This window comes from Gavialis gangeticus, unplaced genomic scaffold (genome assembly GCF_001723915.1).
Source record: "Gavialis gangeticus isolate Ggan-Ray unplaced genomic scaffold, GavGan_comp1, whole genome shotgun sequence".
Taxonomy (NCBI): Eukaryota; Metazoa; Chordata; order Crocodylia; family Gavialidae; genus Gavialis; species Gavialis gangeticus.
Window position 1 is genome coordinate 64759551 of NW_017729004.1, and position 16616 is coordinate 64776166.

A 16616-nucleotide genomic window follows, 5' to 3' on the forward strand; every position below is an offset into this window, starting at 1 on the left:
TAAAAAATGGTGCCCCCCCCCCCCCCCCCAAAATCTAGGATACACAGCTATGCATTCAGTTTGGTATTCTGTGCAGATTGAAGTATTTTTCCAACATGATACATTCTTGCATCACATCTTTTAAAAGTCCTCCTAAAAATAACCTTTTCAAAAGCAAAGTACCATACTTTCTTGCATAAAACATGCCCCAGAATATAATACACACCTTGTTTTTGAAAGACAGAAAGAAAAAAAAAATTTTTTTTCCAGAGTTATGGCTGTGACAGAGCCTAATCTTCAGCTGACTCACCCTCCTTTTCCTGTTTAAGTTAACAGGAACAGCTAGCAGATAACAAAATTATCTTAAGAAAGGTTATCTTGATTAGTGGAACATCAAGAACATTAAAAAGAACAGATGATTATTAACACCTGTAGAATGAAGAACAATGGGCTTTTAAGTCAACTGACTCCCTCAACTGCCTGAACTGTAATGCTGTTGCACTGCAGAGTAATAATCAAAGCAGAGTACTTCTACCCTGGACATAAAATCAGCTTCCCTACTCAAAACACGTACCCCAATTTTGCGGGGCTGATTTTTTGGGGGAAAGTATATGTTGCACATGAGAAAATATTGTACTTTGCTTTTGTAAAGGTTACTTTTAGGTTTACTTTTCAATAAGTGACACGTATTATAGGCTTAATTATTTTACCAGAGGGAAGGGAAAAAATCCATAGGAAGAAATGAAATTGGATATACAAATAAACTAACCTTTGGGCTTGTGACTCATAGCATTTATTTCTTTTTTTTTAAAGAAAAAAAAGGAAAAGCCTCCAATTCCCCTTTGCTAAGAAGCATGAAAGTTTCTCTTGCATATCAAGGCAAAACTATAATTGTATGTTTTTTCATTAAATATTTCAGTGAGTTTTTAAATGCCTTTTCTGCAGCACTTGAGCTTCCCTGCTGGGTACTGATGAATGATGAGAAGATGTGAATTTTCTAATCAATGAGTGCACAGGAAAAAAGATCTGTGACTCCAAGTTAAAGCCCAATCAGGCTTATGAAGTGACATAAATGACACAGGATTCTCTGCTCAATAACGAATTTAAGGAGATATCAAGGGAACCATTTCCCAATGCTGCTGAAGATAGAAGATGATGATATTTCTCCTCTTCAAGGAAAATGATGTTCCACAATCAAACACAGAGCCACAAAATTTGTATCATCAAATGCCATTTCCCCAACACTTCTTTTTAATCAGATAGAGGAAAGGAACTTCACAATTAGATGATGATGATTAAAGCAAGCTCCTGAATTTAAAGTGCCATTCCTCCTAGACTCTAAACAGGGTTAATTTATTTACTACTTTTTGAGTCTTTTCTCCTGTTTATTTAGGGCCCATATCTGCATTTGTTGAAAAAGCCTAATTCCCAATGAAATCAAAATGGAATTTTGGCTTTTCATGGAATACACATCCACTCTTTACTTCCTGCAACGCCTTGTATGTGCTTATGCATCCAAGATGTCAAACACCAATAAGGTAGGGGGGGAAAAATCACCAATTAAATAATCAATAAAACTAATAACATGTCCTTAAAGCTGGTCCAAAGGAATGCACCTAAGTGTGTCTGTATGTATACATCCTCTCCTTTAAAAAAATACCATTTACCCACTTAGAAATTATTTCTCTCTATTCACACTAAAAAAGAAACTTCATACAAATGCCACTTTTTAGTGATCATACTATACACATATATGTAAAAACAAATGTCCTTTGAAATTACTCATAATATCAAAACAGTCATTATGAATGTATTCACCCATTCGAGGTAAACTGTTCATTTCATTAGGATGGGAACAGCAGGAGTGAATTAACACTTACGTAACACACGGTGCCACACCATCTCCTTGAGAAACACATTGCTCGGTTTCTTCTAGTTCTGGGCATTCACCTTCACTGCCAATAGGAAACTGCTTAATTGTCCGTGTTCTTGTACGATTTCCTTTTGGGGATGTCATATCAAAACAGGTTTTGGAACATGGGCTCCAGTCGGACCACTCTGACACCTGGCAGTCCTTAGTGATCACACAGGACTGGAAAGTAATTGGCAACTTGTCTTGTTGGCAAAACCTGTAAGAAAGCATTAAGATTTTCAGCACATGTATTCACAAGCACTTATGAACAGGATAATCACTACATCATACACTACCCTAAATGCACCTAATAAATAATTATTTCTGCATGCAGCTTGTTATGACTTATGCTGCAAGTTCTTCTTATCACCTTACTCAGACAAAACTATATTTGATTTAATTGGTTAAGTAAGAGTTGACTAAGAGCCGCTTTATATGGCCAATTACACAATACCACAAATAAAAACAGCAGCTATTGTTTAAGGCTGTACTGGGTCATATCTTAATTGTATATTTTCAGTTACAGATGAGAACTGATGTGAAAGAGAAAACAGCATATGCTATAAGGGGAAATGCATCAGGGTTTTTTTAGTTCTGTGTTTATTTGGTTAGTTTTTCTTGGGGGAAAAAAGAATGCAAAGTGTGTTATCAACAACAGAGAAGCTCACAACGTGGCATGAAGATTACTGAATAGTCAAGGAGCTCTGGCACCTCCTCATTTTGAGATGATAATTTGCTATAAAATATTACAAATACATTAAATCCTTTCCCAATATAACTTTTCCATTTAAGCAATTGGTGCATTTCCACAGAAATGTTACATGATCCATAAGGTCATGAAAAGGGAAGTGGTAATGGTCCCTGGAGATACTCTTCCTATAATACTGTAATCTACACCATGACATGGAATATAACTGTACACTTACATTTCTTTCCTTTTGAAGCCATTTTTCCATTCCAAATGTAACTGGCTTCCTGCATTAGATAAACTTTTAATAAGACATATGTACCTAAGTGCCTATACATTTTTAAAAATATATAAGTTAAATAGGGTTTTTTTGCTTTTTTGCTTTTCAGGTTGATTTGCAATAAGAAAAAATATACAGTAAAAATAAATTAAACAGCTCAGAAGGTTAATTCTTCAACCGAAATTACAATATATAAACATGTATATCATGTTAATTCTAGTACAGACAGCTGCATTTTGAGATAGTTATAACTAGTTTACCTACCACTGCATATAGCTCAATCAAACACTATCAAGTCATTGGATGACACTAAGATATGGGGAGAAGTGGGCATGCTAGAAGAGAGGGACAGGCTACAAACAGATCTGGACAGGTTACAGAGGTGGGTGGATGAGACTAGGATGGGTTTCAATACTGACAAGTGCAAGGTGCTGCACCTGGGGAGGAAGAACCAGCAGCATACCTACAGGCTGGGGAACTCCCTTCTTGTCAGCACAGAGGCAGAAAAGGATCTTGGAGTCACTATTGATTCCAAGATGAACATGGGCTGCCAATGTGGGGAAGCAGTCAGAAAGGCTAACCGCAACTTGTCATGCGTCCGTAGATGCATCACGAGCAGGTCCAAGGAGGTGATCCTCCCCCTCTGTGCGACATTGGTCAGGCCACAGTTGGAGTACTGCATCCAGTTCTGGGCACCACACTTCAGGGGGGATGTGGACAGCATGGAGAGGGTCCAGAGGAGGGCCACTCATATGGTCAGGGGGCAGTAGGGCAGGCCCTACAAGGAGAGGCTACAAGACCTGAACTTGTTCAGCCTCCACATGAGAAGGCTGAGAGGGGATCTGGTGGCCATCTATAAACTTGCCAAGGGAGACCAGCAGGCAAAGGGAGAGTCCCTGTTCCCCCTGAGCACACCAGCCGTAAGTTGACTGAGAGTAGATTCAGGCTAGATATCAGGAGGCACTACTTCACAGTCAGGGGGGCTAGGAGCTGGAACCAACTTCCAAGGGAAGTGGTGCTCGCTTCTACCCTGGGGGTCTTCAACAGGAGGCTAGATAATCACCTAGCCGGGGTTGTTTGACCCCAGCATCCTTTCCTACCCATGGCAGGGGGGTCAGACTTGATGATCTGCTTAGGTCCCTTCAAACTCTACCAACTATGAAACCATGATATAAGTCAACTCTTAAATCATTGTTGGTTGTATTATCTCATTTATGACAGTTATATTAGGGGTGAAACACACGCACGTGCGCGCACACTCACACACCCCCTCTTTCTTCAGTCCAAAAACCAAACTAGTAGGGAATTAGAAAAAAACTGTTCATAAATATTACATTATTTTACAGTCATTCCATATAGTTTTTATGCACCTTCAAAGAATTTCTTATTAGACTATAAGGATTATATGGCGTAATACTGTAAATCCTATTTTTATAACATCAGGAGCATACATATTAATTCTGAACCTGCTAATGAATGTGAACAAGAACTGTGTTCCATGTGAATTCTTTTACGTACAGTGTTTATGAATCCTTTTTGATGGAAGGTGCTGATACTATTATCTTTCTGAGTCATCTACTGATCTGAATGGTACTTGTAAATGATATGAGAACAGAAACTATATACATAAAGAATAAATGTATATATAAATCACATTTTTACCCATACTGTAAGAAAAAATAATTTACTCCAAGTAATATTTGTGTCTCAGCCTTACATGGAATGAAAGATATGGCAATTTTGGTGGGAATCAATAGCAAGATATGACCTATTAAAATGACAGAGCCAAATAAAGACAACACTGATAATATGTGTTGTACCCTCTTGGCAGCAGATGAGTTGAAAGGTGATTTCAAATCACTTTTACATCCTTATTGGTTTGGGATTCTGTGAGATCTGGTGTAAATTAGAACAGCCAAGACTTTCCTTCTTGACAAACTCTTTCTTCATTCTCCTGCTCCTATAGTAATTGGGAGTATTATAGGCTTTGATATGCCCTATGAGGCTGCCATCTTGTCCATGGCCTACTTGTACACAGGATTTATGCATCGTCCTATTTATAGTAGTCCTATATAGCACTTAAGGCTGTGAAATTTTACCCTATCTGGATGTTGGCCTTCTACAGCCCTCATATCCTTTGCAGTGTTATAGTAGCATTACAGGTGATGTAATCAGGGCCAGAAACCATGAATTTACCATTTCAAGCAGGACAGTAACTGATTTATATATGAAAACAAGAAAAATGATTCTAGTCAGCAGACTTTGCCACTGGATGAGCATCACTTTTACAGTGCAATTCAGCTTTGACATCTAGTACTAGAACAGCACAAATTGTTATCTGTGAAACCCCATACTTTAATAAGAACAAGAGAGAAAGAAAGAAATACAATGCATTATTGCACAATGTTTTTAAGGCTACAACTGATATAAACACAGGCTAAAAATTAGAACTGAACAAAATTTAGAATTTCCATTGTATGGCAAATTCCAGCATTTCAACTTTTGTTCCAAACTGGAACAAAACATTTAGACATGCCCAAAATTGAACAAATTCATTTCACTTTGTTGAAATGACCTAAAACATCAATTTGAATTTCCCATTATGACACACTAGCTCATGAAACTGGTTCAATAACTGGATGTCTATATTCTTTTCTATAGGATAGGCTATCTTTTCTATGATCCATCAACAGTCATACAACTTCTTGGAGGCACCATTGCACTAGGTCAGAAGTAAATCTGCACTGTGGGATAGACGTAGTTTTCTGCAGATCTTACTAATAGGGAAGAAAAGTCCTGAATCAGAATTCTTCTCAGACAAGGTGCTGATAGAGATTCCAGTTTAATATTTTATTAACCCAAGCATTTCAGGTTAGTTCAACAACATGATTTAGTGCGATCATTCATGAAAATGATTCCGATTTAAATACAAGTAGACCCAATACTATGTATTTCATTTTTTTTCCGAAAGAAAATTTTAAAAAACAACAGTTAAATTTTCCACCAGAAAATTTAAATTTTACTGAAGCTGCATTTTCAGTTCTGTATAAAATAAAACACTAAGACCTATTTCACAGAAAGTTCTGAATCCACTGAAGAACATCTTTGTCCATTTGCACAAGATCCCATGGGTAAGTCAACTATGTCTCATGGTTCATTATATGAAAAAGCTGCTGATAGAGCTAACAAAATTAGAATGCCATTTTAACCTTATCCATTACTAGATCAACCAAGATCGATACAAATACAATTATTTTCAGATCTGGGCTTGACCCTCCGTGACTAAAGGGTGAAAGCAGAACTGAAGATGGCTCACCCACTATTCTATCAAGTTACCATTCCCATTATTTATTATTACATTACTATTCTCAGGAAACAGAAGCAGCAGCTATAATGGGCCCAAATCACAAGCAAATACTTAAAAAAGAATATAGTAGGGATCAATCTTTTAACAGCTGTTAAACAGATCAGACGTTTATTTCTCTTGGTCACAATGCAATTATCCTCAAAGTAGGCTAAAATATACGCCTGAGAGGTTTATATTGCTGGCTACTAATACTGTGAGCTGTTAACACTGTTTAACTAGATTAACGAACTAGAAGCAAACTGACTTGGTAACCCATTTCTCTAGGGTGCCTGCATGCTAACACCCTTCAATATTTGCAATTTCATCTAAGTATTGACAAATAACTGCTAAATTACTGACACACAATCTTTTTACTGTCTTATTAACCTTTACTTTTTGTGAAGTGCCACAGCTTGTTACAAATACTAAAAGGAGTAGGATAAAAGCACATTAATGGCTGTGTCTTGCTTCAATATTTGCTCTTCTTTAAGCAAACTAGAAAGCAAACTGTTAGGCCTAATTGCAAATTGCCACTATCAAGACTTTTCTTTCATTTTGTAAGCAGAAAGAAAAGACATTGGATTTCAAGACCTATAAGTCTCAGTGCCAGTGTAACAGGTCTAAGCTCCCAGTGGCAGCCAATCACACCCCCTGGTGGCCATATGGCTCGTCCTGCCTGGCTCAATCTCTAAAGTAGCCCTCCCTTGATTACTCACCTGACACACCTTGTTCTTATTAAAGATTAGGGAAGGAAGCTGCCCACCAGCCTTAGAGTAAGCCCTAGTCCATTCAAGTCACCAACAGGTCCCTCCCAGACCCCACTGGTCTAAATTTGCCATTAAGTAAAAATGGACCCTTTCAGTTCGTCTGTGCCTCCAGGGCACTGCAGCCTTAAGAACTAATTGCATTGCTCTGAACCGCCCCTTACACCCTAGCCATGCCTTCCAGATGTCACTGTATCATCATTCTCCCTTGTAGGGATCTTAGCCTTATCAGCCTTGGTCCCTTTTTCTCTTGCTGGGCCTTTTAGTTCAGGCCCATGGTATTGGACCTGGGTTCAGGGCTGGGCCCCTGTCTCCAACCCTCTTGGGTGCTGGGCCTTTGGCTCCTTTCCCTTCCAGGGCCTACCTTGCCCCTCTCAGGTGCTGGGCCCGTGACCTCTATCTCCAAGCCTATCCCTCCCAAGGCCTGCCTCACCCACCCCCATTCCCACTCTTTGGGCTTGCTGCCCTCTCCGGTCCCAAGTCTTTTGGACTCAGGCTTAGCCCCTCTTTGGGATCACTGCCCTCTTGTACTCTGGGCCCTTTGGCCCCCAGCTCTGCCATTCCCCAGTCTCCAAGCCATCTGGAGTTTTAGAAATTCAAAAAATTGCCCACCTCTAGTTTAGGAGAATTAAAAATGTTTACCTGCATATGGACAAAAACACTGTTAAAATAGCCTTATTATATACACATATTTATTCTGAAATATATAAAACTATTTTTAAGAGTTTTGAATATGTAAAAAAGGTAGAAAAGTGCATAGAACAGATAGTACAGTACAAAAGAGGCCAACAGCATTTTCCTTCCATTTTCACAGTTTCCTACTGCCTAATTGGATCCTATTGCTAACGAGCCAGCTATGAACATATTCCTGAAATTAAAAGTGCATTAGACACATTAATTTACCAGGCACTTTTATTTCAAAGAGGGGAAAAAGTCTATAACTACTGGTCTCCCCATTTTGGAGATGGATGATCAGTGGTCTCAGCTCAGGTTCCATGTTTAATTTTTACTCTTACAGCAATAGATTAATAATGTAGTTATTTGTCTGTACGCAGCCTGCTCTTAGGATAGCAAAGCACTTTTAAAACAGCAATCAAATCCCTCAGCAGTCTTTTAAGGTTGGTTTCTGCAGGTAGGTCATTGGAAAAGATATTATTTACTGCCATAGCATCACACTGCCTTGTTGCTATGCTAAATGGAGCAAATATTGTAGGAAGTTTGGCATGCCTGCCAGAGAGAAATCATGACTTAAACAAGGTATTTAGGCCCTCTCTACAGGTTACAGGTACCGTGTAATTAACTAGTTATTTGCGCAATTACCTTGAGACCAGTTACGTGTGTAAAGTGCATATCACTCCATAAGAAGCTCCAAAGTTATATTTTGAAAATGTGTACTAACCTTACAGCTGGTTGCTATTAAGCTTTAATTTGCAGGGTAGCAGGGTCTCCCCTGCGTCTGGGAGCCCCATTAGCTGCCAGGGTACTCAGCCACAGGGGTGCCCCAGGCTTAGCTGGGCCTGGGAGTCCTGCAACTGAGGGGACTCTCAGCTGCAGCAGCATTGCTCCCAGGACCAGGACCCAGCAGGATCTCAGCAGCCACAGGGTGCAGCTGTGCTCTCCCAGCCTCAGGTGGGCATGGAGACCCTTGGGCTAGGAGATCATAGCTGATCTGGTCTTCCAGGATCATGGGTTCCTTGCAGCCCTTGGGAGTTCACAGCTGTCATGATCTGCCAGCCCTAGCCACACATACTCTGTGGCTGGGAGATCTCAGCAGCTGTATCCCTCAGCCACAGGGGTACGTGGGACACCCCCATAGATGGGAGCCCCTCAGCTGAGCCCAGGATCAGGCTTCCCCTGCACCAGCAATAAGTGGTGATGGGATCTAATGTACAATCCCGCAATCGCACCTCGTGCCATGCGTGTGTGATCCCATTGTGCCTTAAGCTGCATGGATAGAAAGGCCCTTAGTATAGTATTCATATGATTTAAAAAACTGTATAATACATTCAACTATTATGAAGAGCTGCACTCCTTATCTTGGCCCAACTAAGGCAGTAATTATTGCCAATCTTGTCTTTTTTTAATTTTTAACTATTTTACTATTTCCAATAACAGTTTATACAAACTAGCTACAAGGAGTATGTCCTGATTGATAGAACAATTCACTGATTCATCAATATTCTAATAATAATGAGCATGTTTTCTCAATGAGTAAGCTGCTGTGACTCATTTTAATCAATGAACTATTGGTATTTTAAAATTAATGTACAATTAAGATTGTTGAGGGTTTTGTCATGCTGTATTGTGACCAGTATCAGTAAGGTATAGGGGAGGAAGAAATGCTACGCAGGTTTACAAGCTAACTGGGCAGTTCACCTAAGTGCTAGAGAACTGATTACAACTTTAGGATTCTCTTTGGCAAGCTGGAAGTTAAATTAGTACATCTGGCCAATTTAAGGACTAACATTAGTAGAAAGATGCCTTTAACCTTTAACATTTTAGGAGAGACAGTTCTGCAGATCAAAAAAATTCATCTGGGGCTGTTCCCATTACATTGACTGCTCTTCATGTTCAAATACAAGAAAGCTATGACATGGGGTTTGCAACTCCAATATGCGATTTCACAGTGGGGCACACACATCACTCACAATAAAGTCAGTTTATTCACCAGAACCAGAAAAGAATTAAAACTTGCTTTCCCTACTGATACAATATAGTAAGGTACCAAGAAAAATGAAATCAAAACATCTTCTTGGTAAGTGTTTACTCTACATTTTACTTTGCCCTCCTTTATTAGCTATTTTCAGCATTCTCATTTTTCTTGTTTGGTGTTTTCTCACCTATTGCTCACTATTTCCATTCAGTACATATATTTCCTTGGCCTTCCAGGTCAGTTACATTTATTTTTCCTCTAGCTGATTTCCCTTTTGATTACATACAGATTGTTGCATTGTTCTGAAAAGAATAGCATGGCTAGAATTCAACAGGGAGATTTCTGCCGACATAGACATTTGGCACTTACGAGATACAAAAGCAATGAAACCTTAGATTATTTTTGAATCTGTCCCTGTTGAGCACCTGTTGAGGGACTTAGGTGTAATTTACACATTTAAGTTAAAAAATGTGGGTATAACCTCAACATTGTCTTTGGAGTGGGAACAACTGTGCCAGAATGCACCCAAGCACAGCTGATTCACTTCACTGGCATCTATAGATGTTGTCCAGGGCTGTAATCCCACAGGGTCAGGCCCTTACCACTCCTGGGGCTTCAGGGATCCAATCCTGGAGAAAAACAGCCCCAGATGCCATGCCCTGAATTGGGGCACACATCTGCAAGCGAGGAAAGTATCTGCAAACAGTGTTTAACATTGCAGCCTGCAAGAATGGAGGAAGTTCCCTTGCTTGCAGAAGCACACCCTGAGTTGGGGTTCAGCAGTGTGATATACATGCCACAGAAATCCTCTACAGGAGTTCCCAGGATGTGTATCTGCAAATGCGGAGAAGGGACCACCCCTTTCTGTGCTTGCAGTCCACAGTGGGGAATGCACAGCCCAGGAAATCCCTTGCAAGGGACTCCCAGCATGCATTTCATGCTGCTGTGCCACACATCTGTGAATGGGGGAACCCACTTCTTTCCTGCTCCTTGCCTGCAAGGGAATTCCTGGGGTGCTTATCTGCAAACACTGGCAGGAGACGCCCATGGAGCTTCCTGCTCTGCACCTGCAGACAGGGACTACAGGCTGGTGTCAGGTGCCCAAAGACATTGTCAGGCAGGATCAGGCCCCTAAAGTCCTTGGGGTGCCTGCTCAGGGCAGCTGAAGAGTACAGGGAGCCTTGGACTGCCCACAGTCTTGTGCCATAAATAAATGGGTATTCACTGTAATTAGGCAGCACAAACTGTTATTACAAATTTTTGCAGCCACAATTTTGTGCATTTTGGGGGTGAAAAGGGGAATGGACATCTGTCTGGCTGGGTTTTGTGCCACCATAAAAATATGTATGGAAAAGCCCTGCTCAACCTGGTGGTGATTAAATTCCCTAAGTGCCTTAGGTTCAGACTTTAAATCACCAGATGTTTCCTTCCTCAGGCATAAACCCAGTTGGCATTATAAAAAACAGGTGTTCTTCCACTTAAGTCCCCAAAGATCACAGTTTGATAGGTTTTGTTAGAGCACACCTAACACACACTCAGAAGCAAAACGTAGTGTTGGTGACCTCCATTTCATAGAATGCCTTACTGGTTTGAAAACCAAACTGTTTTGCTGATGTTTTACATAAACCCTATGCCAGGCCCTGGATGGCAATAACAAAGGCTAGGTTCAAATTCAGCGGTTTCACACCAGCTTTCTAAATCTAGCTTCAGCCACCACCCAGAAATGTAGGATAAACACTTTTAACTGGGTATTCTAACGTGAACATACTTCCCCATTCATAAACAATGTTCAACTAATGCAGATTTTTTTACAGGAGGAAAGGGAACAAACACAAGACCCTCAAGAAAACCTTAACCATTAAACATTAAATAAACCCAAATTTTAATAGCCTCAGTCTTGACTGCAACAATTTGTTTTAAATCATCCTGACCCTACACCCACTTCAACCCACTTCCAACCTTACCACTGCTGGCCCCATTTCCCCCATCTCAGCATACACCCCACCCCCCACTGCTTTTCCCTTTTCCTAGATCTGCAGCTCTGTCTCAGATGTACTGCCCCTCTCCCTGTCCCACCCAGTGCCTCAGACTGGCTTGGGCTGAGTTGCTTTTCCTACCTTCAAGGTGAGCAACCATTGCAGGTAGGCAAAGGCTGACACAGGATATAGTGGCAGCAAATGGCTGGGATGGGGGCTGAGGCTAGAGAGGGCAACAAAGCCCTGATGGAGAGCTCCCTGCAGGGCACCAAGCTCTGCTCCATCAGTATTTGCATCCATCCTTATTTTGATGACAGATATTCAATCAAACTTTCATTTCTAAGTTTTACACACTTTAGGGATAAGCTTCTTTAGGTTTTTTTGGACATCTGTAAATTTACAGACATTTGGTAACTGTCTCCCTACCCCACTCTCCAGCATTTCTGTCCAGGGTGCAAAATTTGCTAGTTAGGTCTCTGTTCCTGTGGAAATATCCTCTACTCTTATATGACATTAAAACACCTCTGAAGGCCAATTATCTGACTTCGGGGAGGATTCTTTCAGTGCAAAAATTGTAAGGAAATTACAAAATCTTACATTGGCCCAGGGCTATTTACATTGCTAGCAGTGATTCCAGTCCCTGTAACAGCCCAGGCCAGGGAAAAGATAAAAATACCCTAGAACTGCCTAAATCCAGACAGGTTTTTTTCTGTGCCACTAGAGTATATAACGCAAAATCCTACTCTTCACTATAACTATTATAGGTTACATTAAGATGGAAAAAGAAGGACTGTTCTATTCACTTTTAGTTATTTGTCATGTTTTGCAATTCACATTTTAGGATTATCCAAAACAGTGGTGCCCAGCCTTTTTGGGTGGGTCTGATGGGCATTGCCCGGTCGGTTTGCAGGCCCGATCATTGCCTGGTCAGTTTGCAGGCCTGATCTGGCATTCAGAGCAGTTGCAGCAGGGCCCCATCAGGCCGCATGGCTCCATGGCTTAACTCCGACCCAGCCCTGCAGGGAGGAGGGGGCATGACCCAACCCCAACCTGGCCCCACTAGGGTTGGAGGGGACATGATCCAGCCCGGACTGGCCATATGTAGAGGAGGAAGGGAACATGGCCCAGCTCCAACCCAACCCTGCAGAGGGGGCAAGAGAATATGGCCCGGGTTGGCCCTGGCCCGGCCCTGTGGCAAGGAATTTGGAAGCAGGGGATGGTGGCAGTATTGCCACTGCTCCCCTGCTGCCAAATTTCCCAACCTGTGGGGAGTCCTACGGGCCAGGTGCCATGACTCTGTGGGCCTCTTCTGGCCCATAGGCTGGAGGTTGAGTAACCATGATCTAAATGAATAGTTGTTGCAACTGATGATATTAAACTATTTATTTTTAATGCCAAAATGCCAAGGATACAGTGCCACACAGGAACATAGTAACTGTCATTTTGGAGAAGGCCCTAATAATTCAGAGGAAGATGCAAGACTCCAAAAACAAATAGATGTGGTATAATTGTCTTATTCCTTATAGCTGACAGTTGGTTTGCAATCTGCAACAAGAAATTTCTGTTCACCCCCTGAACTGTTTTTCCCATTAACTAGTATAAACTCTAGCTACTGTTATCCCTTTCGTGTCCTCATTGACATCCTGTGGCAGTGAGTTTAACAATATATTGGGTGAAAAAATATTTCCTTTTACCAGCCTGAATTCACAATTTTTTGGTTAAGTGAATGATTCCTCATTCTTGCATTGCAAGACACACCTTCTCAATTCCTCCATTGTTTTTATAAATATTTTAAATACTCCCTTCTAATACCACTTATTCAAAGTAAAGAATCTCTATTTTCAAACTCTTCATGCATTTGTCAGTATCTCTGAATCTGCAGTGGTGGATCAGTACTACACATATAGTATTTCTAATATTGATTTACAGAAAAATGTATGTATAAAATTATATATTTTACCCATCTTGTTCCGTAAGTGCTGTAATATCTTGTTTGCTTTCTAGAACTAGAGAAGCATGTTTCATAAGCTGTTCACAATGACACCCAGTTTGATATGTTGATATAGAACCCAAGGACATGACAAGTTCAATTTTTTCCCTCCAATGTTCACTACTTTTTTTTTTTTTAATCTTCCCTGGAAGTCCAAGAGAAAGCATCCAAGTTAGTTGCTAGATTTTTTCAGAGAGATAAAAATGGAGTCAGTCAAAGATCCTTCTCCCAACCCTGCTATCCAGTCTGTACCTCTGTTGAGCAATTCCTCATGGTCCACCATACCAAAACAGTTGTGGCAGTTCAGCAGTCTGTCTGGATTCTCAATGGTTTTATAAAATTTGCTATGCCACTGAATGTCTTAGTAAATTTGGATTCAGCCATCTGCACAGTTAGATCCAGACCATGGGGGCTCCTTGCTGGCTGAACCTGAATTGGGCCAAGTGACAGTGGGGAAAACAGTGGTGGACAAGTGGCGGTTGGCTAAGAGCTGTGCTAGAACAGTCCTTCTTGGCTCCTCTGTTGCTGATGGCTAGGCCCAAGAGGACCCCATACCTCCAGATTCTGTATTAGGTCCCACTCCTGAATTCCCTGGCCTATCACAAGCCCCACAGGCTAAAGGGAATGGCTTGGTAGGCTGGATCCAGCTCGTGGGATGCATGTTTGATGCCCTGTGTAAGGGCTCCTGTTTTCTTTAAGAAAGAGCAGCAAAAAGAGTCCCAGGCTGTTACACAGGGGTTAGCTGGAGGAGGAAAGGTAGCAAGGGAACAACTGCAGCCTAGGCACAGTAAGCTGCCCATTAAGGTAGCTGATGAAAACAGCCAGAAGGGGAGGAGCACATGGGATATAAACCTGGGTCCCTGAGGCACAGGGCAGTGCAGCCCTGAACTTCGCAGAGACAAGAGCTCCCACCAGCTCAGGCTGGTAGGGAATGGAGGATACTCCCAAGGGTGGCCTGGCAATGGTAGGATGACCTAGAGGAGTCACTGTGAGTTAAAACTTTGCTTGAATTTTTGTTCTAGTTTATACTGGACCAAGTGTGGCTGTAGAGGGGTAGAAGGGAGGCCACAGGGGTGCCTGAGGGGCATGCTATAGAGCCCTACCAGGGGCAGGGGCACAAGGCACAGGCAAGGCTGAGGCCAAAAATGCCAGGGCCTGAGCCTAGAGGGAGTGTGAAGTGGCCAGGGACTGAAAGGGCCAGAGCCTGAGTCTGGAGTGGGTTATGCAGGTGGCCTGGGCCAGGCCAGAGCCAGTGGGCCTAGGCTACCAGTCAACAGTTAAAGTCACCTGTAGGTTAAGGCTAAGAAGGCCAAAGCCTATACAGGTAGATGAACAGTAACCGAGTGAAATCTGCGAGGCATGGGCATGGCTATGGAGGTGGCACAACTAAGAGACCACAAGTAAGGAAGACACATCTAAGAGCCCTAAGGCTACCACCATTCAGGCCATAGGTGGTGATCACTGGCTCAGTGCTAGGTAGGCACCTGTAGGTCCATCAGGGTGCAAGAAGCACCTGTGGAGAACTGCATGGTTTTGGCTAGTGAGGAGAGGGCCCAGCAATCACAAGAGATGAGTCAGGTTAGGTAAAGCACTAGTGAGGGACTCAGAGGCAGCTTTCCAATAAATACAAGAAACATCAAGGCACAGTAGGTAAGATAAATAGGGGCTTATATAGAGGACGGGAGTACAGGCATGATTTGGGTGGCCCTACATCGTGCCATGGCCACCCCAGACCCCATCTTGCTAGGGGAATAAAAGTGGCTAAATTTATCTTCAGAGGGGAAGGCTGGAGCAACGAATTATTTTTCTGGAAGGGGAACAAAGAAATCAGGAGATAGCATTTCAAATCTCAGCAAAGGAATGCAAGAGAACCAAAAAGAGGGCTTCTAGAGTGATAAGAACCTTTTTGTCTGTAGGATCAACCAATATTAAAAGAAGCAGTCCGCGAAAGACGAGTGTGTGATTGCACGATTCAGAAGAGAAGCCTGACTTGGAGGAATGGAATCTTGGGGAGTTCCTGCAGCCCCAGAAGGACTTGCTCCAAATTTTAAAGCATACTTAAGAGTGGTGAAAAGAAATTGAGCTTCAGAGTCCCAGCTCTCATAAAGCAGGTTAGATGGAAGATCTGTATACCAAAAACATGCCCAGAGGCAATCAGGCCAAAATCACTCAGCTCCTGTGCTGAGATCCAAACAGAACCCTGGTGAATCTCCAGCAGAAGTAGTTTAATTAGGGCTGTGATATACAACTTTTGTTCATTATCAAGAGTCAGTCATTAGCCAATGAAATGAAAGTTGTTTCTACTATAGACAAGACAGAGCCAGGAAAGGTAAGAGTTTCTGTGTTACAGTTTTTACAATAGCCTCCTGAAAAAAAGCCTAGAGGAAGGATTAAAATGGCCAATGTCAAAGAGCCTTCTATGATGTAACAAATGAATCAAAGTTATTTGAAAATTTCACTAAAATCAAGCCCTCCAAGGATCAGGGAGGAGAAATATTGTATTTACACTCAATATATGTAATAGAACTAAAGCATCTAGTCTGGTTTAAATCCCAATTAGTCTCATCTTCAAAATAGCCAGAAATCTTTTGAGAGAGAGATTACGTCTCTAAGTAAACTCCGATTTACAAGACTATTGAACAGGTTCCTGACTGGGACTTCACTAATTTTATGATACACAGGAAAAAGCCATAGCACTCTTTCCTGCAATAGCACAGTGTTTTAGAGCTTTTTCAGTCAGAATCACAGCATAATTTTCCATTTGAACTTTTCTTATTTGCTAGCTGACCACTAATGAGTCTTTTCTTCATTCCAGTGCAAAATAATGTTTAGTTGGCAATTAGGGCCTAAGCTGTGTAGCTGGCAATAAAGTTTATAATGTTCCAACAGCCTATTTTACCTGCTGATGCCATTTTCTATCAAAAAACTTTGAAAACTTACTGGGCTCCCTAGTCTCCAGGGGAGATACTTTGTTCTTTCCTGGCCACTAGATGTCCACATGTGGTTGTTTACATTGTTGTCTATGTGC

The 16616-nt window shown here is 41.6% G+C and overlaps 1 protein-coding gene across 2 annotated transcripts in view; it reads right to left on the bottom strand.

Annotated features, from left to right (window-relative positions):
• The window catches only part of THSD7A (thrombospondin type 1 domain containing 7A), a 686730-nt gene that overhangs the window by 230152 nt on the left and 439962 nt on the right, over window positions 1-16616 (bottom strand). For both annotated transcript variants that reach the window (XM_019508490.1, XM_019508491.1), the window contains one exon: window positions 1860-2108. In XM_019508490.1, coding sequence (XP_019364035.1) covers window positions 1860-2108 — 249 coding nt within the window. The remainder of the gene's footprint in view (window positions 1-1859; window positions 2109-16616) is intronic.